The 26867-nt window shown below is 48.6% G+C and overlaps 1 protein-coding gene and 1 non-coding gene across 2 annotated transcripts; one reads left to right on the top strand and one right to left on the bottom strand.

Moving 5' to 3' along the window:
* Positions 1–2537: 2537 nt before the first annotated feature.
* Positions 2538–2609, bottom strand: TRNAC-GCA (transfer RNA cysteine (anticodon GCA)). Its single transcript has one exon. It is a non-coding gene; the product is annotated as a tRNA-Cys (tRNA).
* Positions 2610–8512: 5903 nt separating this feature from the next.
* LOC140904211 (uncharacterized) lies at positions 8513–26107 on the top strand. The gene is made up of 4 exons (XM_073326610.1): positions 8513–9523; positions 11210–11336; positions 21697–21810; positions 22220–26107. Exons 1-4 carry the CDS (start codon positions 9338–9340, stop codon positions 23863–23865), a joined length of 2073 nt encoding a protein of 690 aa, XP_073182711.1. The 5' UTR covers positions 8513–9337; the 3' UTR covers positions 23866–26107.
* Positions 26108–26867: the final 760 nt, after the last annotated feature.

Below are 26867 nucleotides of genomic sequence, written 5' to 3'. Positions count from 1 at the left end.
AAACTTTTTCACTAGGAGGGTGGTGAAACACTGGAATGCGTTGCCTAGGGAGGTGGTGGAATCTCCTTCCTTAGAAGTTTTTAAGGTCAGGCTTGACAAAGCCTTGGCTGGGATGATTTAATTGGGGATGGGTCCTGCTTTTGAGCTGGGGGTTGGACTAGATGACCTCCTGAGGTCCCTTCCAATCCTGATATTCTATGATTCTATGATTCTATTCCTGGCCCTGGGCATGATGGCCTTTCTGGGGATCCTGGCAGCTCTGACCAGTTTCTTGGTGGCTATTTCCCTGCTCAGAGCCACTGGCTTCTTCTCATGCCTTGTCCTGGGGGCCCAGATGCTGCTGGATGAATATGAAGGAGCCAGCGTGCACCAAGCTGCCTTTGCTCGTCAGACTTCTGAGCCCCAATTGTGTGTGGTTCTTGTTCTTCTGCACATCACAGCCCGTGGTGACCAAGGAGCTGCCAAATGTGCATTCATATTATACCTTTGTTTAATCGATGAAAACATAAGCTAGAGACTTAATGAGACATTCCCCAGGGTACAACCTGGACCACTGAACTGCTGTGTTCCCCTATCTCTCCAACCCACTGCTTTGCTGGTGAACAGCAAACCCCTTCAGGCTCTGTTCACATAGCCACAAGCATGCAAAGTGACTCCCAGCTGAGTTACATGAATGCTTTCCCAGCCACTCATGACTTATATAAAGGGTGATGCCCCCAAATTCTTAGTCCCAGCCTTGCACCTCGGAAATGTGAATCTTGCTCTGGCCAGCAGACTACTGACCAAAGCAAGCTCGTTAATAGTTCGTCATTTCATCAAAGGAAATGATAGTGCCCCAGCCTTTGTTAATCTGAGTTGCGATTCCCCACACACTTCAACCAAAGCACACTGGTTTAGCTAGAACAATAAAAACAAGTTTATTAACTGGGAAAAGATATAATCACTTCAAATCTTAGTGATAAAGGCCTAAAAGTCCGAGCTGGTTACAAAAGAAATAAGAAAAGATAAAACCGCAATCTGATTCCTAAACTTTACCGAGATAAATAAGATTTGAAAGCAAAAAGGTTCTTGCACCCAAAAACTTTCATTCTTTCATGCTAACTGAAAAGCCTTCCCGCTAGGACCACCCCCTCCCCCAACCAGTTCAATGATGCTCCTATTGTCTTTCAAGTGATTTTGTTGCCATGAGTCGAGATGGGGGAGGAGAGGTAATGCAGAGGTAACTGTCTGTTATTCCCCCCCACCCCCGTTTTGAGAATCCCCCCCGCCCCCGCGCACTGATACGGGAGATTCAAAACAGTCCCCTGGGTAGGGGAGATTCAAAGCATCTTTTGGATGAATTGTAAATGTCTTGTTCACACCCATGGGTGGCGAGTTCTATGGGCCTGTGGTACCTGGGCACCAGGGATATTCCTGGCCTGGGGCCCGGCTCCAGCACCGTCTGAGGCTGGGTCTCTCCCTCAGCCCTGCCTTCTGCCCTGGGCGCCCCCGTCCGCACGTCCCCTGGGCCATTTAAAACAGCCCGGGGCCCCCACCCACCGCCAGCAGCACAGTGGAGCTGAGCGGCTCCCTGCCTGCTTGCTCCTTGTAGCTGCCGGCCCCTCCCTGTGGCCCCTGGGTGGGGTGGGTCTGTGTCCTGCCCCAAGTGCCCCTGCGGCCAATGGGAAGCTGTGGGGGTAGCAGCGTGCGGAGGCCCCCCCTGGCCTGCTCCGCCTAGGATCCCCGGGTAAGCACCACACCTCCCCACACCCTCCCAGAACCTGCACCCCCACCCCTTTCCCACACACCCACTCCTGCCCCCAAGCTCCCTGCCAGAGCCTGCACCTTCACCCCCTCCGACACCCACACCCCTTGCCCCAGCGCACAGCCTACACCCAAACTCCATCCCAGAGCCTGCATTCCCAGGCCCTCTCCCCCACCCAAACTCCCTCCCAGAGCCTTAGGCAGTTGTGGGGGAATAGTTTGCGGGGGTGGTTTCTGGGCACCACCAAAATTTCTACAAACCTGCCGCCCCGTTCACACCTTCTGGGCACATGAAGTTTGAGATATCTTCAGGGATGACATGCAAATCCGTTGCTTACAGTCCCCCGATGATGAATGGTCACTGCAGTAACTAATAGTTTTCCAACCCCTGTGGTCAGTCCTTTGTTGACACTGAGGAGTCAGAATTACAACATACTTCAGTAACAAACATATTGTAAAATCTCATAGCTTCACATACAATGTCGGTGGACACATTTTAACAGGAACATGATCTTCAATAGATCATGCATTTTCAAATGATACCTCACAAGGCATACTTTGTACAAAACATATCATAACCATATAACAGTGGTGAACATGGGGGTTCAGGCTCTTACGTGGGGGTACAGAGTGTCACACTTAGAGAATTGGATCTGATTTCAGCTGATCGACAGGTTTGCTAGGTTTTTAGACATTATACAAGCCCCGGTCCACGCGCCATTCAGTGGAACTGCTGAACATACTAGAGATGGATATGAAAATATATTTACATTAAAAATAAAATGCAACTCTTAAGGGAGCACCTGGATTTGAACCAGGGACCTCTTGATCTGCAGTCAAATGCTCTACCACTGAGCTATACTCCCTGTGACACCATCATATTGGAGCCAGTCATCTTGAGGATTATGAAGGACACACCCTATTTCAAAGAGTTCCTCTTATGTTCCCAGCCATGGGTGGTTTAAAAATGGGGGTTTATTAAACATTATACGTGCATGTAAACACCACACCTCACACAATCCCCACACCTGCTCGGTCTCACTGGACCACAATTACTGCTTACCTGGGACCACACCCTGCTCCCCAGCTCTGGGCAATTTAACCTCTCCAGCATTGCTCCAAAACCTTAAAGGCACAGGGCACGTGTAAATAGAACCCCTTACTCCCCATAGCATTAATTAAGGAACTCCCAGATACTGGCATTCTGACCCGAAACACAGAGCTCCCAGACTCTGGTTTAGAAACACAGAGCTCCTGTGCCCTGCAGCAGACTGAGGCACAGGCAGCGAGCAGGGCCCATAATGCATGGGTCCCTTTTTTATATTTTGCACAATTGTGGTTCAGCGGGCCAATTCTTGTCTCCCATCCAGCAGGCCTGGGCTTAATTCACAGCCAATGCCGAGCTGAGTTTTCTGAGCAAAGGCTGAAGGAACGGGGTATGTTTAGTTTGGAAAAGGGGTGATGAAGGGGGGAACATGATAACGGTCTTCAAATACTTGAAAGGCTGCCATAAAAAAGATGGAGAAAAGTTGTATTGACTTTATCCCTTAGCTCTCACTGCCTAGAGTCAGAGGGCTGCTTGAAGGATGGGGTGCACTCACCCCACACTGGACGGCGTCCCCCCACCCCGTCACAGGGAGCCAAATTTTATTGTAGACACACGCACAAAAGTTGCCTTGTATTGACATAGCCCTGCAGCGTAGATCAGGGGAGAGTATGTGTGTGCAGCTGAAGGGGGAAAAGCATCTTCCCAAGACTGCCATTTCTGCTCCTTCTGCTGAGTCCCCGGGGCAGGAGACCCCTCAGGAAAGTCTCCTTTGCAAGGCATCAATAATAAAATTGTTGAAAGTTCAGAATCAACCTGGCCTGACATCAGAATTCCAATGCCCTAACCCGGAGCTAACACGAATGGTCTGGCATATTGAATGCAATGCTCAGTGCTAGGCTGCAGCTCATTTGCAACAGCATTTCACAAGGAGAGGAAGACCGGCTAATTGTATGATTATTTACTAGCTTGGGGTTCATTTCCTATTCAGTTCACACAAAAAGTGCCTGATTTCCCAGCTCATTCCAACGTACCGACCTGTGGCTGGAGCTCCCCTCTGCCCCTTGTTACCAGCCAGGGCTGGAATGTTTCACATGGACACTGTCCGGAGGAGACATAGGCGTAGGTGCCGACTCCCACTAACTGTGGTTCGCCGCTCCAGGCCAATGGGGGCTGGGAGAAGCGGCGCAGGCCGAGGGATGTGCTGGCCGCCCTTCCTGCAGTCCCCATTGGCCTGAAGCGGCGAACTGGGGCCAGTGGGAGCCACAATGGGCCGAACCTGCGGACGCGGCAGGTAAGCAAACTGGCCCGGCCCGCTAGGGGCTTTCCCTGAACAAGCGGTGCCCCTAGTTTGAAAACCACTGGTGTAAGGAATACATAATCTGTAATATCCCTGACTGGGGGTAAAAGATTAACGGGTCACAGTACAGACATTGAGCTATGAGGGTATGTTGTTCAGATAATGGTTATGTTCAGGTGTGGAGTATAATGCGGGGATACGACGATGAGGATGGATTGACCCTCATTTGGTGAAATTTAACGTTCAGTGAGTTTATGGTTCCAGTTCATATGATCCAACGGGAAAAGTCTCTCGATCCCTTTCTTGTAGTCGATGCACGATGTCGCTACTGCTCACACCTGCTGGTACTGTCAGTGGCCAGTGATTTGTTCGATGTAGATGTCCCTGGGCCATCAGACGGTATCTGAGACCATGAGGCGCCGCATCAGCTGTGTGTAGCGGCGACCAATCATAGAATATCAGGGTTGGAAGGGACCTCAGAAGGTCATCTAGTCCAATCCCCTGCTCAAAGCAGGACCAATCCCCAACTAAAACATCCCAGCCAGGGCTTTGTCACGCCTGACTTTAAAAATATCTAAGGAAGGAGATTCCGCCACCTCCCTAGGTAATGCATTCTAGTGCTTCACCACCCTCCTCGTGAAAATGTTTTTCCTAATATCCAACCTAAACCTCCCCCACTGCAACTTGAGACCATTACTCCTTGTTCTGTCATCAGCTACCACTGAGAACAGTCTAGATCCATCCTCTTTGGAACCCCCTTTCAGGGAGTTGAAAGCAGCTATCAAATCCCCCCTCATTCTTCTCTTCCGCAGACTAAACAATCCCAGTTCCCTCAGCCTCTCCTCGTAAGTCATGTGCTCCAGTCCCCTCATCATTTTTGTTGCCCTCCGCTGGATGTTTTCCAATTTTTCCACATCCTTCTTGTAGTGTGGGGCCCAAAACTGGACACAGTACTCCAGATGAGGCCTCACCAATATCGAATAGAGGGGAACGATCACATCCCTCAGTCTGCTGGCAATGCCCCTACTTATACATCCCAAAATGCCATTGGCCTTCTTGGCAACAAGGGCACACTGCTGACTCATATCCGCTTCTCGTCCACTGTAACCCCTAGGTCCTTTTCTGCAGAACTGCTGCTGAGCCATTCGGTTCCTGGTCTGTAGCGGTGCATTGGATTCTTCCGTCCTAAGTGCAGGACTCTGCACTTGTCCTTGTTGAACCTCATCAGATTTCTTTTGGCCCAATCCTCTAATTTGTGTAGGGCCCTCTGTATCCTAACCCTACCCTCCAGCGTATCTACCTCTCCTCCCAATTTAGTGTCATCTGCAAACTTGTTGAGGGTGCAATCCACACCATCCTCCAGATCATTTATGAAGATATTGAACAAAACCGGCCCCAGGACCGACCCTCTGGGCACTCCACTTGATACCGGCTGCCAACTAGACATGGAGCCATTGATCACTACCCGTTGAGCCCGACAATCTAGACAACTTTCTATCCACCTTATAGTCCATTCATCCAGCCCATACTTCTTTAACTTGCTGGCAAAAATACTGTGGGAGACCATGTCAAAAGCTTTGCTAAAGTCAAGGAACAACACGTCCACCGCTTTTCCCTCATCCACAGAGCCAGTTATCTCGTCATAGAAGGCAATTAGATTAGTCAGGCATGACTTGCCCTTGGTGAATCCATGCTGTTCCTGATCACTTTCCTCTCCTCTAAATGCTTCAGAATTGATTCCTTGACCTGCTCCATGATTTTTCCAGGGACTGAGGTGAGGCTGACTGGCCTGTAGTTCCCAGGATCCTCCTTCTTCCCTTTTTTAAAGATGGGCACTACATTAGCCTTTTTCCAGTCGTCCGGGACTTCCCTGGATCGCCATGAGTTTTCAAAGATAATGGCCAATGGCTTTGCAATCACATCCGCCAACTCCTTTAGCACTCTTGGATGCAGCGCATCTGGCCCCATGGACTTGTGCTCATCCAGCTTTTCTAAATAGTCCCGAATCACTTCTTTCTCCACAGAGGGCTGGTCACCTTCTCCCCATGCTGTGCTGCCCAGTGCAGTAGTCTGGGAGCTGACCTTGTTCGTGAAGACAGAGGCAAAAAAGCATTGAGTACATTAGCTTTTTCCACATCCTCTGTCACTCGGTTGCCTCCCTCATTCAGTAAGGGGCCCACACTTTCCCTGACCACCTTCTTGTTGCCAACATACCTGAAGAAACCCTTCTTGTTACTTTTAACATCTCTTGCTAGCTGCAACTCCAGGTGTGATTTGGCCTCCTGATTTCACTCCTGCAACCCCGAGCAATATTTTTATACTCTTCCCTGGTCATTTGTCCAGTCTTCCACTTCTTGTAAGCTTCTTTTTTGTGTTCAAGATCAGCAAGGATCTCACTGTTAAGCCAAGCTGGTCGCCTGCCATATTTACTATTCTTTCTACACAGCGGGATGGTTTGTCCCTGTAACCTCAATAAGGATTCTTTAAAATACAGCCAGCTCTCCTGGACTCCTTTCCCCCTCATGTTATTCTCCCAGGGGATCCTGCCCATCTGTTCTCTGAGGGAGTCAAAGTCTGCTTTTTTGAAGTCCTGGGTCTATATTCTGCTGCTCCCCTTTCTTCCCTGTGTCAGGATCCTGAACTCGACCATCTCATGGTCACTGCCTCCCAGGTTCCCATCCACTTTTGCTTCCCCTACTAATTCTTCCTGGTTTGTGAGCAGCAGGTCAAGAAGAGCTCTGCCCCGAGTTGGTTCCTCCAGCACTTGCACCAGGAAATTGTCCCCTCCGCTTTCCAAAAACTTCCTGGATTGTCTATGCACCGCTGTATTGCTCTCCCAGCAGATGTCCGGGTGATTGAAGTCTCCCATGAGACTGCCCACAGGGCCGCAGCACACATGAAGAACAATATGGCCAGACACAGAGATGAACAGAATTTGTTGGGAGCCGTCAGCGGGGTTTTAGGAAGGGGGGATCAGCCTCACCAAGCGGCTGGAATTGTCTGGGGGGGTCGACAAGCTGGGGACCGAGGGGACCCCGTGGACTCAGATTTTCAGAAACCCTCGGACAAGGGCCCTCCCCGAAGGCTCTTAGGCAAACTAAGCTGCCCGGGGGTTGCCTCCCTGAGCACCCCGGGCCCCAGCAGCCCCCGGCCCGTGTCCCGCCCCCCAGGGCGCAGCACCCGGGGCAGGTGCGGGGTCCGGGGCGCCCCAGAGTGGCCCAGACTCCCGGGGCGGCTCTTACCAGAGCCCAGCTCCCACTCCTGACCGGGGGGCGGGGCCACGGGAAAGGGGAGGAGCAAGGGGCGGGGCCCTGGCAGAGGGGAGGGCAGGGGGCGGGGCCAGGGAAGGAGCAGGGGGCGGGGCCACGGGAAAGGGGAGGAGCAGGGGGCGGGGCCAGGGGAGGAGCAGGGGGCGTGGGTTTCGGGAAAGGGGAGGAGCAGGGGGCGGAGCCACAGGGAAAGGGGAGGAGCAGGGGGGGAGCGGGGGGGCCGTCGCTCCTGTGATTTCTGGGCTCAGTAGCGTCACTAGCGGGAGGGGCCGAACCCCCTCCCCCCCCCGCACCAGTCGTCGCTGCGCACCGCGCATGCGCCGCGCCCGCCGGGAGCCGGTGGAGACTCCATCTCCCAGCAGGCCCGGCGCGCCGCAGTTTCCGGGCATGCGCAGCTGGCGCCGGGGGGAGGGGGGCCGTTTCCCCGCCCCTCGTCCTGCGTCCGCGGAGGGAGCCGGGCCCGGGGACCGACAGCGGGTGAGGGCCGGGGAGGGCCGGGACTCCCCCGCCCCGCCCCGCGGAGCCTGGCCCGCCCCTCCCCCCGCCGTGGAGCCTCCCTTCCCCTCCCCCCCCCCGTACCGCGTATGACAGGCCCCGCCCCCATTCCCAGCGCCGCCCCCCCCGCCCGTTGTATCCGTTAACGGCCCCGCGCCCCTCCCCCCCCGCCCGTTCTATCCGTTAACGGCCCCGCGCCCCCCCCCGCCCGTTCTATCCGTTAACGGCCCCGCGCCCCTCCCCCCCGCCCGTTCTATCCGTTAACGGCCCCGCGCCCCTCCCCCCCGCCCGTTCTATCCGTTAACGGCCCCGCGCCCCTCCCCCCCGCCCGTTCTATCCGTTAACGGCCCCGCGCCCCTCCCCCCCGCCCGTTCTATCCGTTAACGGCCCCGCGCCCCTCCCCCCGCCCGTTCTATCCGTTAACGGCCCCGCGCCCCTCCCCCCGCCCGTTCTATCCGTTAACGGCCCCGCGCCCCTCCCCCCCGCCCGTTCTATCCGTTAACGGCCCCGCGCCCCTCCCCCCCGCCCGTTCTATCCGTTAACGGCCCCGCGCCCCTCCCCCCCGCCCGTGGCTGGTCCCCGAGGCGCCGGCGGGGGCGGGGGCGCGGCCTCGGGGAAGCGCGGGGCGGGGGCGGGGCCGTGACTCTGCGCCCCGGGGCCGGAGCCTTCGCCGCCCCGGGCAGCGGCTCCCTGTTGCGAGCCCCCCGGGGAGCCGCCTGCGCGCCCGGCTCCTGCCGGCTCTGCCCGGGGAGCGAGAGACTGGGCCGGGCTGGGGTCCGCCCTGGGCCTGCCGGGAGGGGACGTGGCGGATTTCGGCGCCTCTCCCCAGGGCAGGGATTGCGGGGGGGCGGGGGGGGGTGTGAAATCTCCTCTGCTCCCCCCCCCCCAAACCTGGCAACAGCCTTCTCCCCTTTTCTCCACCTGGGCGGTGTGGAGAGGAAATCCGTGTAAACTCCCTGTGTTCTCCCAAGCTGTGGGCTAGTTCTCTCTCCGCCTCAGGTTTTTCCCCATGTTCTCTCCACTGTCAGTTCACAGTCTCCTCAGACTTGGGGAGTTTTCCCACCCATTTTACCTGCCGCAGTTTCTCGTTGTGTAGGTGGGAAACTGTTGCCCTGAGCCCTTGTGGGATAGCTGCTGGAGACCTGGTAGGGTGACGCGGCGTTTGCACGTACACTGCGTTGACCTCCGTACAAAGAACTGACCCTGGCTCAACATCGCTTGGGAAGCTGGTCTTACCGGGTTGGCATAATGGACCGTTTACATTGGTCGGAGACAAACTGAAGTGCAGAGACACACGCAACTAAGTCAATACAATGCAGCTTACGCTGACCTAGCGTAGACCTGGTCTTCGTAGCGTAGACCTGGTCTTCGTAGCGTAGACCTGGTCTTCGTAGCGTAGACCTGGTCTTCGTAGCGTAGACCAGGCCCATGAGGGTTTAATCCTGGTGGGAAGACCTACCTCTAATAAAATCACTGTTTTCCAGAATGTCAGTTTCCAGGGACAAAAGTCTGGTGGATGGGACTCTGTGTGTGAAATGGATAAAAGCCCCTTCTGAAATCTCTCCAATTGCTCTTTTTGGCCCGACAGGCTATAGAATAACGTCCATGTTTTGCTCCGGATCATCCCATCCTTCCAGGGGAAAGACAATGGCTGCAGCAGAGTTATCTGAGGTATGGGATTATCACGGACATGGTTGGTGGGCTGTAGCTGGAGGGAGATGGTCAATAAATGTACAGGAGGGTGGGAGCTGCTGGAGGTGGGAGAGGGCAGGAAATACCCAGGGTGGGGAAAGGGAGGGGACAAACTTGGGACAAAGCTGCCAGAATGAGTTCGGATTAGGCCCCACACTGAAGGAGCAGAATCCTTGGGTTTGGGTGTGGAACTTTCCCCTGTTTGTGGAACAGGAAATAACCCCCTTGCCGGGGCTGCAAAAACTTCCCTGACTCCCAGTACTGCAACCCCAACCAACTGACACAGTTCATTATTTGCCACTCTCTCAAACTTTGTGTCATCTGCAAACTTCATCAGTGATATTATGTTCTCTTCCAAGTCATTGATAAGCAAGTTAAATAGCAAAGGGCCAATAACTGATCCCCGTGGGACCCCAATAGAAACACGCCCACTTGACCATTTAGAGTTACATTTTGAAATGTATCAGCTGGTTTTGAATCTAGTTAATGTATATCACGTTAATTTTGTATTGTTGTTGTACTTTAAGTATCCTGCTGTACCAGGTCAAATATCTTAGAGAAATCAAAGTATATTACATTAACGCTATTGCTTTATCAGCCAAACTTCTGATCTCCTTTAAAAAAAACAAAAATCCAATTAGTTTGTGAGGATCTGTTTTCCCTAAATTTATGTTGATTGGCATGAATTACCCTCTTTTAATTGTTTATTAATATTTCGCCCTTCCTCCTCCCCCCACCCCCGCCAATATTATCTTGCCGAGGTTCGATGTCAAGCCTATTATCCTGGTCATCCCTTTTACAATTTTTTTAAATATAGGGGCAACTTTAGCTTTCTTCCAGTCTTCTGGAGTTTCCACGGTGTTCCAAGAGCTATTGAAAAGCAGCATTAATGGTCCAGAGAGCTCCTCAGCCTGCTTTCTTAAAATTCTTGAATGGAAGATATCTTCAACTGCTGTTTTTAAAAATGTCTGATGTTAGTAGCTTCTATTTAACATCCTCAAGAGTTATGATTTAAATGAAAAGAATGTTGTTGTCGTCATAAATATACTACAACATCATTTGCTTGTTTTCCCCAAATCCAGGAGAGAAATAGTCAGTGAACATTTTTACTACTTGTGTATTATTATTATTGATGATTCTGGTCTTTCTATCTAGTAATGAACCAATAACAACATTGTTAGGATTTTTTTTATTAATATACTAAATAAACCAACAATCCTCCTCCTTATTTCAGTAATTCTGCTGGCCATAGATTTCTCCATTTCTTTCTTTGCTTTGCCTTATTAACATTCTACAATTCCCAGCTTCTGACATTTTTTCCTATTGACTTACTCTTTCTTCCAGGTGTTCGTTGATATACAGTTTAGGGGCAGGGGAAATATTGGGATTCCCGCCAGGAGGTTGTCCATAACCCTGCTGGGAATCCATTTCCTGTATCAGTCTCTGGCTACTAAGTGTGTGATGAGCATGAAGACCCCTCCCCGCACTGGCCAGCGTGAGGGGCTCTCTTTTTCTCCGCTCAACATGGTGTTTCCTGGCTTCTGTAGGGTGGGAGTGGGACTGTGCTACCATGTCCCTCCCTGAGCTTCCATTTGCCTGTTCCTGCTCTCCCATGAATCCTGGGGTTGTACTAAAGTACTAAGTGGGGGGCTCTTGCTCTTTCAGGGGCCGGTGACCTTTAAGGAGGTGGCTGTGTATTTCACCAAGCAAGAGTGGGCTCTGCTGGACCCCGCTCAGAGAGCCCTCTATAGAGACGTCATGCAGGAGAACTATGAGTCTGTGGCCTCGCTGGGTAAGAATTCCTGTCCCGTTGGTTATTGGAAGCTGTGGGTTCTCTAAAGAATTTCTGTAGTGATAACTCTATACCTTTACTACTCATGCATGTGTACACTGGTTTCTGTGTCCTGCCCCCACACCCCGCTTGTCTTATGTCCCATCCCAGTATCATTTTTAGACATACACAAATTTTAAATGACCAATGGCACAACAAATAATTTAAAAAAATATTTAATTTATCCTTATTGGATGCATTAGAGTTCAGCCCCTACCCTTTGCTTTCTCTCTGAGGGCTATGACCACTGGATGTGGGAATTTTGGTAATATTTCTTTGATTCCAGCACATACCTCAGTTTCCCTCTATGCTTGATATTACTATAATCAGAGTGTAAAGACCAGGACACATGGGGTGTTTTAGTTACATAGCTGTCACGGAGTTCACACAGAGAGCTCTCTTGGAACTAAAGGCATGTCTACACTACAAGTGCGATGGCTGAAAGTGACCAGCCGAGAACTGTTTCGTACACCTAGCTGCGTCTAAAGTGAGGGCTAGGCTGATCTAACTATGGCTACGTCTACACTACAGAGTTTCGTCAGTGCCGTGTGTGTTGATTAAAGCAGGTTCTTCTTTGCGTGATGATCCCTATTGAATTCCACTGAGGCTAATCTGCATGCACCATGCTCCCGGAGATGGAGCTTTTTACAGTAGTAGTGTCTGTGGGTTCACGTGTGCGCCCTTGCATTGCCTTGTGGTTTTGCCTGCGTCTTCAGTTCCCTTTCACTGCCACATGTTCCAAGTCAGAGCTTCTGCTGTCCCCTCGTCTGTGGTGAGGCATTTTCTTTATTTAGTCAGGGTGTAACCTGCACAATTTAAAGCTCCCAGCCGCGACCTGTCCTTGTGGGTATGCGGGGACAAGGGGCCCAACTTTACTCCTCCTTGGGCTCAGAGCCATTATCCCTTCCTAGTATACTCAGGGTGCTACAGGTATGCAGGGCCTTTTCACAGTGAAAGGTTTACACAGTTAGATCCTTAAACATGTGCATGTATTTATTAGCAACAATTCAACAGAATACACACCAAGCATCTAATGCTCACCACTCCCAGCAAAGACAGCTGGACGTCTCCCTGTGGCCAGTCAGGATTTGCTCTCGTCCGGGGCTCTGGCTTCTGCGCAAGATAGTCGTGTAGGGGTAAAAGTCCTGGCACCTTTGGCTTTGAGCTGTATCTCGCAGTTTAGTTACAATGAGCATGTCTTCTGACCCTCATTATATAGTTAAAATGAGGATTTCTCTTATTTCTTCTTTAACCAATTAATTTATTTAAGACACAGCTATGCAAAACACTATCCAATTATTTTCACTGTACAGGGGTTCACGTGCCTAAGACCACCTACGCATTAGCTTTTGTGTTTTTCAAAGTTAGTTAAAACTTCTCAAGGTCTACTTATCTTTATGCTTTGTTAGTGGAATACACTGTCACGGTAGAATTGCTTAAGCAGCAGTAGACCAGGACTCTTTGCCTATTGAAAGTACACTTTCTAACTATTTACAATTTCTTTAGCAACAGCAAAACTTCTTACTTTTTCTTATCAGACAGAAACTGCAGAAACTCAAGGCTAACATATCCATTCTCTCCCCATTCTCGTGAGTTTGTGAGTATCTATTTATCTCCAATTAGTAGGGCTGCAGCTAATACTTTGTCTGTCTGTCTGACAAGGCCAAATTCCCCTGACACTCTAGTTTTGCGTCCAACTTATGGTGGCTGAGCCTACAAGCTGGCTGTGGGTTGTGCTAGGTCCATACGCAAGATGGCTGTGAGTCATGTCAAGTCCAGTCCCCTCATTAGAGGGACTTTCATAGAATATTAGGGTTGGAAGAGACCTCAGGAGGTCCTCTAATCCAGTCCCCTGCTCAAAGCAGGACCAACACCAACTAAATTATCCCAGCCAGGGCTTTGCCAAGCCGGACCTTAAAAACCTCTACGGATGGAGATTCTACCACCTCCCTAGGGAACCGATTCCAGTGCTTCACCACCCTCCTAGTGAAATAGTGTTTCCTAATATCCAACCTAGATCTCCCCCACTGCAACTTGAGACCATTGCTTCTTGTTCTGTCAACTGCCACCACTGAGAACAGCCGAGCTTCATCCTCTTTGGAACCCCCCCTTCAGGTAGTTGAAGGCTGCTATCAAATCCCCCCTCACTCTTCTCTTCTGCAGACTAAATAACCCCAGTTCCCTCAGCCTCTCCTCATAAGTCATGAGCCCCAGCCCCCTAGTCATTTTTGTTGCCCTCTGCTGGACGCTCTCCAATTTGTCTACATTCCTCCTCTAGTGAGGAGACCAAAACTGGACAGAATACTCCAGGTGTGGTCTCACCAGTGTCGAATAGAGGGGAATAATCACTTCCCTCAATCTCCTGGCAATGCTTCTACTAATACAGTCCAATATGCCGTTGGCCTTCTTGGAAACAAGGGCACACTGCTGTCTCGTATCCAGCTTCTTGTCTACTGTAATCCCCAGGTCCTTTTCTGCAGAACTGCTGCTTAGCCAGTCGGTCCCCAACCTGTAGCGGTGCATGGGATTCTTCTGTCCTAAGTGCAGGACTCTGCACTTGTCCTTGTTGAACCTCATCAGCTTAGTGTCATCTGCAAACTTGCTGAGGGTGCAATCCATCCCATCATCCAGATCATTGATAAATATGTTGAACAAAAAGGGCCGCAGGACTTTACCCCTGGGGCACTCTGCTTGATACTGGCTGACAACTAGACATTGAGCCGTTGGTCACTACCTGTTGAGCCCGACAATCTAGCCAACTTTCTATCCTCCTTAGAGTCCATTCATTCAATCCATACTTCTTTAACTTGCTGGCAAGAATACTGTGGGAGACCATATCAAAAGCTTTGCTTAAGTCAAGATGCATCACGTCCACTGCTTTTCCCATATCCACAGAGCCAGATATCTCATCATAGAAGGCAATTAGGTTAGTCAGGCATGACTTGGTGAATCCATGCTGACTGTTCCAGATCACTTTCCTCTAAGTGCTTCAGAATTGATTCCTTGAGGACCTGCTCCATGATTTTTTCCAGGGACTGAGGTGAGGCTGACCAGTCCGTAGTTTCCTGGATTCTCCTTCTTCCCTTTTTTAAAGATGGGCACTATGTTTGCCTTTCTCCAGTTGTCCAGGGCCTCCCCTGATCGCCATGAGTTTTCAGAGATAATGGCCAATGGCTCTGCAATCACATCCACCAGCTCCTTTAGCACCGTTGGATGCAGCGCATCCGGCCCCATGGACTTGTGCTTGTCCAGCTTTTCTAAATAGTCCCGAACCACCTCTATCTCCACTGTGGGCTGGTCACCTCCTCCCCATACTGTGCAGCCCTGTGGAGTAGTCTGGGAGCTGACCTTGTTTGTGAAGACAGCAGTGCAAAAAAAACATTTGAGTACATTAGCTTTTTCCACATCCTTTGTCACACCTGCAGAAGCACAAGAATTACACAGAAGCATGATTGTTAGTTCACACACAGCATCAAATCATTACAGTAAAATACACCTCTTGTAGCATAGCAAGCACGCAGAAACACAGTCTTGTACATTTCTATCCCCTCACCCCCTTCCACACTACACAAAGCAAAGGAAAGTTGGCTGTCATAACCGTGCAGCATCAACTCAAAAAAATCACCTACCAGGGGTCTCCTCTCCTGCTTCTTGCTCACTGGAGCGGGAGTCTTGGGACTGGCTAGAGACCTCAAGAATGGAGCAGAGTTCCTGACTCGCCACCCAACATGGCGACCTAGCCATGGGCTAAACATCATCTGCTAACTCCACTTCTTTATCCATGACTTTGTCGTCAGGGTTAGGTCCACTTGCCGCTGCATCCAGCCGCGCCAAAGTATCCAGGGGGCTGTTGGCAGTGGAGGTGGGGTTGCAGCCAAGGATAGCGTCCAGCTCCTTATACAGCCAGCCGGTCTACGGTGCAGCACCGGAGCGAAAGTTTGCCTCCCTTGCCTTCTGGTGCACCTTCCTCTGCTCCTTTATCTTCGCTCTGCGCGGCACTGTGTCCCAATCATTAGCTATTTTCACACGCTAAGAGAAGTGTGCCCGTAGCTATCCAAGTTCCTATGGCTGGAGCGCAGCGGGTATTGGACAGCCTCCTCTCCCCATATACTGAGCACATCCAACAGCTCCATACTGGTCCAAGTGGGAGAGTGTTTGCCATGTGGAGCCGCCATGGTCAGCTGGGAAGATGCAATGTGAGCTCTCCAGGCCGAGCAAAGAAGTGGAATTTCAAAAATGCCCTGGCCTTTAAATGGGGAGGGGTGTATGGTGGTTTACCTGGCTTCATGGCAGAGGAGTTGGAACTGCTGACCAGAGCAGTCAGAATGGGCATTGTGGGGTATCTCCTGGAGACCATTTACAGCAACAAAACCAAGCGCAGTGTCTCCAATGACACTTTCTCGCTAAAACTTTGCCTCAAAGAGTCCTATGTCTCGTCATGGTGGTTTTATTTTGTAGTCAAAACAGGACACTTTTGTTGCCAAAAGTCGCATTGCAGTGCTTACATCTGCGCTGTTTTATTGACAAAAGCTGTCTTTTGCTGACAAAACTGTGTAGTGTAGACAAGGCCTAATAGACCCTACCACTGTTTTGAAAGGCTGCCTAGTGTCAATGCAAATACTTGCTGAGGTGCATTGTTCCCCTTTTCAGGGATCAGTCTCTAAACAGGAGTCAGACTTGCTGGACTAAGCTCACAGATGAAACCGGAGTAGTGCTGGAGCCAGAGGCTCAGTCTCTGAGGTGTGGAGGCCACGTGGCCTAACCTTGTGGAACAGTGAGACACTCTGGGGTCTAGCGCACTGAAAGGGTAGCTGCTAAGGATTGTTTAAAAGCTGGGCCACGGTACCAGTCTGTGGCTCCCTGCCATCGGGCCAGCAATTGAATCTTATGAAGAAACCTTGTAAGACAAGGCTCTGCACGTAAAGTTAGCCTTACCAGAGGACCCTCGTGAGAGTCCCCATATGACGGAGTATATCCCTGTATTCCCACCCCACACACCCTTGTAATAATCTTTGTACAAAGTATGCTTTGTAAGGGATCATTTGAAAAGTCTCTTAATTTGCTGGTCAGTATTATCCTGATAAAATGTGTGTGGCAACATTGTATGTGAAGTTTATTAGGTTGTTCCAACCCCACGCCAAACAGAAGTTGGCAAACAGGTCACTCCTAAATAAAGGAATTGTGTTCCTTAATTTGCATTTAAGCAGTATACAGAGTCATCAAGCAGGAGGGGAAAACAAAGGAAGTTCAAAGAGGTGGGGGAAAAAAACAGGGAATATCCTTCCACATGGACTCTGTCTCCTGGTTCTCAGCTACAAATGTTTTTCAAGAGGAGGACCAAAACTATAAAAAAGAACGACAAGAACCCCAACGCACCTTCCCTTCTCCCTGCCCACCTCCCTGCAACTTAGAAGATAAAAAGAAAAAGCTGTTGCTGGGTTAGGGGTTCTGACCTGAGAGTTTTGTTAAAACGTGGTGAGAAAGTTTGCAACTAAGATAGTTTTTAAAGTAAATGCTAGTAAACTTATAATGTTTCAGAGTAGCAGCCGTGTTAGTCTGTATTCGCAAAAAGAAAAGGACTTGTGTCACCTTAGAGACTAACAAATTTATTTGAGCATAAGCTTTCATGAGCTACAGCTCATCCGGTGAAATGAGCTGTAGCTCACGAAAGCTTATGCTCAAATAAATTTGTTAGTCTCTAAGGTGACACAAGTCCTCCTTTTCTTTTTGCTTATAATATATATTTTTCTTGTAACCTGACTTTATGCATTATTGTTTATACTCATTTAAAATCTCTTTATAGTGAGTAAACTTGTTATACTATTTTATCTAATCTAGTGTATTTAAAGTGGAGTGTCTGTGTTTCTATTTAAAATAATAAGATGGTATATTATTCCCTTAAGGGAACAATGGATTTAATATATTTGTGCTGTCCAGGAGAGGTCTGGGCAGTACAGGACATGCTTTTTCCGGGGGAAGATCTGAGATGGGGACTGTTTGAGTCACCCTGCACCATAACCAAAGCCGGTGAGAGCCAGCATGTGTGCGTGCTGCTCCCAGCCAGCCACATGTAGCTGGGAGTGACTTACCTGCTGGAGGCTGTTTTCGGAGCAGTCCAGGCTGGAGACTACAGCAGCAAGGCGTTGTAAAGGGCCCCCCAGGTTACAGGGCAGGGGTGACACAGCCCCCACTAGTCTGAACTGTAGCCCAGTATGTCATACCCCTATAGATTCTAAAGTCTTTCAAACCTTTGTCTCAGGTTCATCTCTTGGTTATCAGGTTAAGTCAGTGTGTAGCCCAAGGAGACACCCCCCTTCTCTCCCCCGCCCCAGACAGCTCCTACTCAGTCTTTTATGCCCCCAAATCTGTCTTTGTTCCTTACTCTGTTGAAACAAGTACAATTAGTCACTGCCCTTTTCTGCAGGGGGAAGAGCCTCAAAAGCTGGATAGCTACATACCCAGCCTTCGGACTGGGCATTAATCACCCACACCACACCCCCCCAGTGAGCTGGGAACACATAAATACATAGGCCACATACATTGATACAAAGATCTGTGATATTCAGCGGGCTGCTATCCTCCAACCCATCTCAGTATAACAATCTCTGAAGTTTTCATGGTTTCAAGGGCTGGCTCGCACCCACAGATAATGTTGATAACATTAAATACACCTGTCTCACAACATGCCCATGTTCATCGTAGCTGTCACTGTGCCCATCACATTGTTCACTCTGCTCGTGTGTTCTGTCCCTTCCCCCACCACGTGTCTGTCTTGTTAGATTGTACAGTTAGATTGTATATTTTTCAGAACAGAGACTGTCTACTACTGTGTTTCTACAGTGCCTTGTACAACGGGGCCCTGTTCTTTGTTGGCTCTTGGGTACTACCGTCATAAACATTGCTGAAAGAGATTTTTAATGGCCCATGGCTGGGCAGATCGTTACCAGTACCAGTGAGAATTTGGATAGAATTTTCTCAATGCACAGCACTTTATTTGAGAGAGAATTACACAAGCAGTAAAAGGTTATACAGTGCGTTGTCTTGATAAGCCTCAATTCCCACAGCATAAACTGTCTGTAACTATGTTGGCCCTGCACAGTATTCCGGTTGGTAAACAAAGCAGGTATAGCTAACAGTCCTGGTTGGAGACTTCTTTTCTTCTCGTCTCAGGCACTTGGTCTGTCGAATGTCCCCTGAAGCAGGGTGTTGGCTACTCTGAGGCCCTCTGGTCCAAAAGTCCTTCGTAGCAAGGTTTTGGCTATCTTGACCATTCTACAGCATCTCAGGCCTCTTCAGATATTAATTGGGAACTGCTACTATACCTATGATATTCTTAGTACTTACACCACTCGCTCTCAAAGGAGTCGCATGCCCCCAAAGTATGCCCTGTTGGCATTTCATTACTTATTTTCCTAATTAATATTTTTGGAACTGGGCAAAGAGGGGCAGAGACCAAAGATCAGTTGGCATATACTTTATCAATCATTCCCTTGAGCTGTTAGGGTGGTGCCATCCTAAAGGGTCATCTTGATCCAGGTCAGTTAGTACCATGCTCACCGTTCAAGTGTTTTCTGCGCATTTAGTTAGTGAGCTGGCCATCAACTGACCATGACCAAGGTTCCAGCTAACTAACACACACACACCCTGGGTGTAACCATTCATAATCCATAGTTGTGTCAGCATTCAAGTGCAATTTCAGCATACCATCTGATGCTAAGAGAACCCTGCTTCCAGAATCCTTTAGCAAATTCTGATGTCTCCAGCCTTACTACATTCATATCAATCACAGTCATTCATAATAATTCAGCACCATCCCAACAAACATGATTGATAATACTCACTATCCTGCTGCTTTGAGCAAAGGAAGCTGGCCTGGGAATGTTACCCCTTAAAATGAGCCGGGGAATCTTTGTGACAAGATGTGACTGAAAGCACCCCTGTAATCATACCCTCAACACCACTGTAATAGCCTTTGTACAAAATATGCCTTGTGAGGTATCACTTGAAAACCAATAACTTACTGGTCAATAATTCAGTGAAATGTGTGTAACAACATTGTATGCAAAGTTATGAACTCCCTCTGTACGATGATGATAGTAGCTGTTCAACCCACACAGCTGTGACTAGGCAAAAGTTGTTAACCCAGTCTAACCTAAACAAGGGAATGTGTGTTTACCTCAATTTGCATATAAATAATAGAGTCCTTGAGACAGCAAGAGGGGGAAATGGCAGGAGCCAAGGCAAATTTTCATTTCAGCATACGCAGGAGAGAAGAATGAGCCTGGCTCCGCCTTTACTGCTAGACTCTGTCACCTTCTTTGCTGTTCGAATAAACTTTGCTTTGAAGGGCAATCCTGAGTAGAATCCACTTCAAAGGGTGACTGCACTATAAAAGTGAGGGGCAAAACCACCCCAAGGCACTTCTTAGGTGAAAGAAAGAGAGAGAGAGGAAGAAGACAAAGGAACCAGCCCTTTGACTCTGGTGGTGTTAGCCGACGGCCAAGGATGTTTGGTGAGGTGCCAGCTATGCCCGTTTATACCATCCGTGACTTTAACCGCTAGGATGCACTGTCCCCTCGCGGCGGGCAGCCTGGGCTAGGCTGACGGATGCCCCAAGGTCCTAACCACCCGTGACTTTAACTGCTAGAGCTCAGAGCTCCTTCGCAGCGGGCAGCCAGGATTGACTGACAGGTGCCCCAAGAGTTTGCCCCGTGGAGGCGGCACAACTCAACGCTAGGCTCTTAGTACTCTCACCTAATGGCCAGGCTTTAGAGCCCAAACGGCTGAGGTTCTTTAATTGTGTTGGCTGCTTTACAGTAAACCAGAGAAAACAAGTCAGGCTTATGCATAAATGGTTACCAAAATTTATTAAGCTAGGTTCTAATCATGTGGTTACAAAATTGGTAGTGCCTACTTATTTAAATGTAGAGATGTTACACACACAAACAAGTTACAAAACTGAAGCCACAATCCCAAAGAAAGAAAACAAAGTATAGAGCTCTATTTCAAAATATGTGTACACTAAAGATAGGAGATCAGGTGTGGGTGCTTCTTACCCTCCTTGCATCTCTCGATTCCAGCGGTGCCAAGCCAGAATCGGTCACTCAATTCCGCGGAAAGACGAATAAGGGACAAGGCTTAGGGACCCTCTTAGCTGCAGAAGCCTTGGGAGGCTGTCACTTATCTGACCAGCAGATAGATAGTGAAAAGCACTCCAAAAATCATGGTGCTGTAGGTCCCCTACTTATACCTCTGTACGCCTTTATTCTCTTTCTCCTTTCTAATGCCAAATTGAGGCTGGTCTGTCGGGGTGACGCCAGCTTTCGCAAGAGTAGTTTACACTTGCAAGGGAGAGAAACAATAAGTTTCGACTACTGGACATTTCTTTTATCAGGGTAAATATTTTCCCACCTAGGATGTTGGTGTGTGTGCATCACGCTATTTAGTAGGGGCTAAGAGCCATGTCTGTCACAGGGCCTCTGCCTGCTGTGAGCTGAATCGTCGTATCTGTTCCCAGAGGCACATTGTAGCAGCACACCTGTGCTTTTCACAGCTTCAAAGGCTGTGCTGGAATATATGTTAAGTGCCCTGTTCCGGCTTCCTCCTGTGTTTCCAGCAATGCTGGTCTGGGGGGGGGGAGGGGCCTGGCTGTCTGGCTACAAGTGGAGATCCTGACCTGACAATTTGGTCAACCCTGGGAACATGTACTAAGGATTTTACCTTGAACGAAGTTGTGCTTGTTAAGTTTTAGAAAGCATTTTATTTTTATTTATCTTGTAACCATTCTGACTTTTAATACCTGTACTCACTTAAAATCTCTCTCTTTGTAGTTAAATAAACTTTTTTTTAATCAAAACTAATCCAGTGCTGTGTTTAAACTGAACTGTTAACTCCAGTTAAAGTAGCAAATTCTTGAATATTGGTCCCTTGAGGGGCAACGGACCTCTCAGATGTGAACTGTCCAGGAGAGGGCTGGCCAGTGCAGAACACAAGTTTTGGGGAACATTTGGGACTGGGAGTGTGTTGGGGCCACCCTGCACATAGTAACCGAGGTTGGTGGAAGCCAGAGTGGGACTGGAATGTTGCTGACAAGGTGCTGGGCCAGGGCTGTAGCCTTACACAAACACTCAAGGTGTGACTTCCATGCTGGTAGGCTGTTTGTCAGCAGCCCAGGTTGGGAACTACAACAGCAAACCATTGTGAGGCACCCAGGTTTACAGGGAAGGTGGTGAGGCAACGTTTCAGTGGTCTGGATTGCAGAATGTAACACAAGTACTCCACAAATTCAGTTGATCTTGCTTGTTTTCTGTCACTTGTGCAGGATTTCCAGTTTCCAAACCTAATGTGATTTCCTGCCTAGAACAAGGGGAGGAGCCATGGGTCCCAGACCTCCAGGACTCTGAGGAAAAAGAGATGCTGAGAGATGCCTGCACAGGTGAGGAATCAGTTAAACCAACTCAAAATCTGTCCCTGAATTAAGGAAATATTTGGGATTCCTGCAAAGCCCTTGTGAGCTTTCTCAGTTCAGGATTGTTTTCAGGAGATGTGGCATCCTCATGGCAGACTTCACTTACGGCTTCCTACCTGTCCTGACTCTCATGCCTGACAGTAGGACCCTCCCCAGTCTACGTTCTCCCTGTGTGTTTGGTTGAGATTTAGACCCAGAACTGATCCCCTCTTCTCTCCTTTGGAGAAAGGTTTGAGGGAGATTCAGCTCTTTCTTTGTTTGAGGTCACCGTCACTTACTTTTGTTTGTCCCCCCGTTTCTTCCTTTCCTCTCTCTGAGGTTCCCTTTTTCTCTGGCAAAGCAAGTGACCTATGTCTGGTTTCTCTCTCTATCCTAGCAGGTGATGGGATGGTGAATGTGGAGGAGAATCCTCAACAAGATGATGCTGAGCAAGCAGAAGCACATGAGACGTTATCGGAAAGATCCAAAGGGAATGTTTCCTCGAATTGTGCGCAGGCAAATGCCTGTGAGAGTCAGCACAGACCAGAAGAAAAGTTCAGTAGAGGCTCAGACCTTATTAGACATGAGAGAATCAACACCGGAGGAACACCCTACATCTGCCTGGAGTGTGGGAAAACCTTCAGACATAACTCACTCCTTATCAGACATAGAAGAATCCACACTGGAGAGAGACCATACACGTGCCCCGAGTGTGGGAAAAGCTTCAGTCGCAGCTCAAACCTTGTCACACATCAGAGAATCCACACAGGGGAGAAACCCTACACTTGCCATGAGTGTGGGAAAAGCTTCAGTTGGAGCTCAGAGCTTAGGATACATAGGAGAATCCACACAGGAGAAAGACCCTACACTTGCTGTGAGTGTGGGAAAAGCTTCATTCGGAGCTATTTGCTTAAAAAGCACCAGAGAATCCACACGGGAGCGAGACCCTACAGATGTACTGAGTGTGGGAAAGACTTCATTTATAGCTCACAGCTTGTCACACATCGGAGAATCCACACAGGAGAGAGGCCCTACTCGTGCCCTGAGTGTGGAAAAGGGTTCACTTCTAGCTCACACCTTGTCACACATCGGAGAATCCACACAGGAGAGAGACCCTACTCGTGCCCTGAGTGCGGGAAAGGCTTCAGTTCTAGCTCACAGCTTGTCTCACATCGGAGAATCCACACAGGGAAGAAACCCTACACTTGCCAGGAGTGTGGGAAAAGCTTCAGGTGGAGCTCACATCTTATCATCCATAGGAAAATCCACACAGGAGAAAGACCCTACACTTGCTGTGAGTGTGGGAAAAGCTTCATTCAGAGCTCATTGCTTAATAAGCACCAGAGAATCCACACTGGAGAGGGACCCTACAGATGCCCTGAGTGCGGGAAAGACTTCATTTATAGCTCACAGCTTGTCACACATCGGAGAATCCACACTGGAGAGAGACCGTACACATGTCCTGAGTGTGGGAAAAGCTTCACTCGGAGCTTCAGCCTTAACATTCATCATAGAATCCACACGGGTGAGAAACCCTACACTTGCCATGAGTGTGGGAAAAGCTTCGTTCAGCGCTCAGAGCTGAATAAGCACCAGAGAGTCCACACTGGAGAGAGACCCTACAGATGCCCTGAGTGCGGGAAAGACTTCATTTATAGCTCACAGCTTGTCACACATCGGAGAATCCACACTGGAGAGAGACCCTATTCATGCCCTGTGTGTGGGAAAAGCTTCAGTGATAGTTCACAAATGATCACACATCAGAGAAGCCATGTAGGGGAGGCACCCTACACATGTCCTGAGTGTGGGAAAAGCTTCAGTTGGCACTCAAACCTTATCACACATCAGAGAATCCACACGGGAGAGAAACCCTACACTTGCCATGAGTGTGGGAAAAGCTTCAATCAGAGCTCAAACCTTACCACGCATCGCAGAATCCACGCAGGGAAGACACCCTATAGCTGCCCTGAGTGTGGGGAAAGCTTCAGTCGGAGGTCAGAGCTTGTCTCACATCGAAAAATCCACACAGGAGAGAAACCCTAATCTTGCCCTGTGTGTGGGAATGGCTTTAGTCGTAGTTCACAGATTATCACACATCAGAGAATCAACACAGGAGAATAACACTACTTGTATGCAGTAGGGCTGCCCAAAGATTTTTTGTTTCTGTTTTGTTGTGGGGGTTTTTGTTTTGTTTTGTGTTGGTTTTGTAATGCATTGGCTAATTCCCACATAGTGGTCTTTTAAGATTGATTACACCATTTCCTTTACTGTAGTCTCTCAGCGCCTTTCAGGTGAGTTGCCACCTTCTACCTTTTGAAGTTCACCTTACTTTGGGGTGAATCCTGTGATCCTTTCTTTCAGCTCCTTAGCCTTATGAGTTATGGGAGTGTGTGTCCCTCCTGGCAGAAATGTCCATCAGTCCGAGTTGGGGGAGAGAGGGTTGACCTCATCTAGCTACAGTGAGATAAAAACTATCTGTGCCTTGTGTCCACTAGAACTGTACATTGAGTAGGTCATGTCTACACTACCACTTATATTGGCAAAACTTACGTCGCTCAGGGATGTGAAAAAAACACACACCCCGCATAACAAGTTTTGCCAGCATAATTGGCAGCATGCAAAGCGCTATGTCAGCGGAAGAGCTTCTCCTGCCGACATAGCAACCGCCGCTCGTTGGGGGTGGTTTAATTATGTCGACAGGAGAGCTCTCTCCCACCAGCATAGAGCAACTTCAGAAGAGATCTTACACCAGCGCAGCTGCATCGGTACAGCTGTGCTGCTGTAAGGATTCTAGTGTAGACACGGCCTAAGTTGCTCAATCACAACTGTCTTTTCAAGGCAGACATAACCCAGGTGCAGTGGTTGTAGTTAGCTTTCCCATTGTGCTGACCTGATCTCTATCATTCTTGCTAGTCTGGAGAAACCCTGAGCATCACATTGCAAAGTGAATGTTAGTCATCAGATTTCCTAGTTGGGACGAGACTCATTCCCAGTTGTTCTGACATTGCTCATGGTTGTGCTGAATAGCAGGTAGTTTTTCTACCACTTTTCTGATTTAGAATATCGTGAGATGCAATAAAAAGGCACTAGGAAAGGTAGAAAAAAAGGATCATTTCAGCGTCTGGGATATCCAAAGGAGATGGTGTGAGTCAGAGTAATTCCTTTCAAATCACCATCATGAATCTCCTGCCACTCCGACAGCATTGGCTTCTGAGTGAACCACAGTAGTGTCTCCTCCCCATGTTCTATCCCTCCAGCTCCCAAAGTGTCACATGAAGCAGTGTTCTCAGCTCTCTGTGCTTAGGTACCATGCTTTGATCCTAAATCAGACTCATTAAGGCTGGAAATGAGTGTCACAGGCCTAGAGGGGGAATTTGAATGGATCCCAGACAGATTAACCTTTCTGTGCTTTAATCCCTATTTCTGTCTATTGGCAAAATTGGTTTTTGGATTTTTCCAGCTGAACTGGGATTGTTTCCAGATGGGAAGATTAGCTGATTTTCCCCATTATGATGATGCTAAAATGTTTGTAACTAACATGACTGAATAGTAATGAGGTGGTGCTGACTGAAGAAGGTTTGAATGGATCAGAGGACAGCATAATAGGAAAATCTGTTCTAATTTGGCATCACGAGAGGTGAAATGCTCTGGAATTTCATTTTATATGATACTGAAACTGTCTTATTTACTTGTGTGTTGTGGGTTTTTCTCTCTTTCCTGAGGACATTTGATAACTGAATATTAGTTTTTTTATGATAGGATGAAGTTCAGTTTTTTGGTGGAGTTTGAGACAAATGACCATTTACTAAAACAATAATTTCTTTTTGTGCGTGTCTTTTTTCCACTCCTCCATTATGACATGGAGGAAGTCCAAGAGCAGTTCAGTCGTCAGGAACGAATACTCAAAGCTATTGGATGTGCTACCAGAGAAACAGTTGCATTTTAAAATTGTACATCTAACTTAGGAACGGAATTGAACAACACTGTGATTGTATAATTTGGATCAATATTGTCTCTCATGTTTCAAGCACAATATTCCACAGTAAGTGACTTGTAAGTCAGAAAAATGCCCATGTATTTGGGTCGCAAGGCAGTTCTGGCCCAGGCCTACCAGAAAGTTACTTCTAAAGAGCTCTCTTTTTGTAATAAAGTGCACAATGCGTATTATTTCAGAACACAGTTCCTACCTAAGCAGAGATGTAGAAAATGGAAGTGGCATTTTTGCTGAGTTTACACCTTATAGATGCTGCAAATGTGTATAAAATAAAATCCATTGTGAATGTGAGATAGCTGCAGCAGTTGATCTATTTTTAATAGATACCCCACCTTACACGGCTTGTGAACCAGGCCCATATCTGTGCCACCAGATTAATAAATAAACTGGGCATGCTTAGTTGGGGAAGTGATTCCTCACTCTGTGACTACTGAGATTTTCTGTGATGTGATAAAGGATTCAACTCAAGAGAAGTAAAGTTACCCTGAGCATGTCCAGAATTAGCCTAGAGCTCAAGTAGAAATAATAAGCACCCAGTGGTTGATTTTTACCCCAGAGATGGAAACTAGGGTAACTTTAGGCTCAGATAAACTATTTATATATAGAACACTACCTCCTAGTTCAGTGGCAATGATTATGGTTCAAACGATGCTGTGGTAAGATATGGGGGAGTTGTCCTTTACCATTTGGATCCAAAGTTTTATGAGCTAAAGAAAGAAACAGTTGATGCTTTCAGAGGACAGTCCTTCCCTATGGATCCCAGTCTGGGTGTCTTGTTGGAGAAGAAGCACTTCCATGCTGTGCAAGTGATGATAACCAATGAGGGAATGAATATCAGACTCCCAAGCTCAGTCTGCAGGATTGAGTCCTGATTCTATGGATCTCTCTCTGTTTTGCTCATATGTTTTATGAATTTGAATCACTTAGAATCATAGAATATCAGGGTTGGAAGGGACCTCAGGAGGTCATCTAGTCCAACCCCCTGCTCAAAGCAGGACCAATCCCCAATTAAATCATCCCAGCCAGGGCTTTGTCAAGCCTGACCTTAAAA

The sequence above is a fragment of the Lepidochelys kempii genome, chromosome 28 (assembly GCF_965140265.1).
Source record: "Lepidochelys kempii isolate rLepKem1 chromosome 28, rLepKem1.hap2, whole genome shotgun sequence".
Lineage (NCBI taxonomy): Eukaryota > Metazoa > Chordata > Testudines > Cheloniidae > Lepidochelys > Lepidochelys kempii.
This window is presented reverse-complemented; position numbering and strand designations above follow the sequence as displayed.

Bases quoted from the DNA above. Each gene is read 5' to 3' on its own strand.
- LOC140904211 (XM_073326610.1), top strand. From the start codon at position 9,338: ATGTCAGTTTCCAGGGACAAAAGTCTGGTGGATGGGACTCTGTGTGTG. The intron at 9,524-11,209 runs GTATGGGATTAT...TTGCTCTTTCAG, and splicing joins CTGCAGCAGAGTTATCTGAG to GGGCCGGTGACCTTTAAGGA. The intron at 11,337-21,696 runs GTAAGAATTCCT...TCACTTGTGCAG, and splicing joins TGAGTCTGTGGCCTCGCTGG to GATTTCCAGTTTCCAAACCT.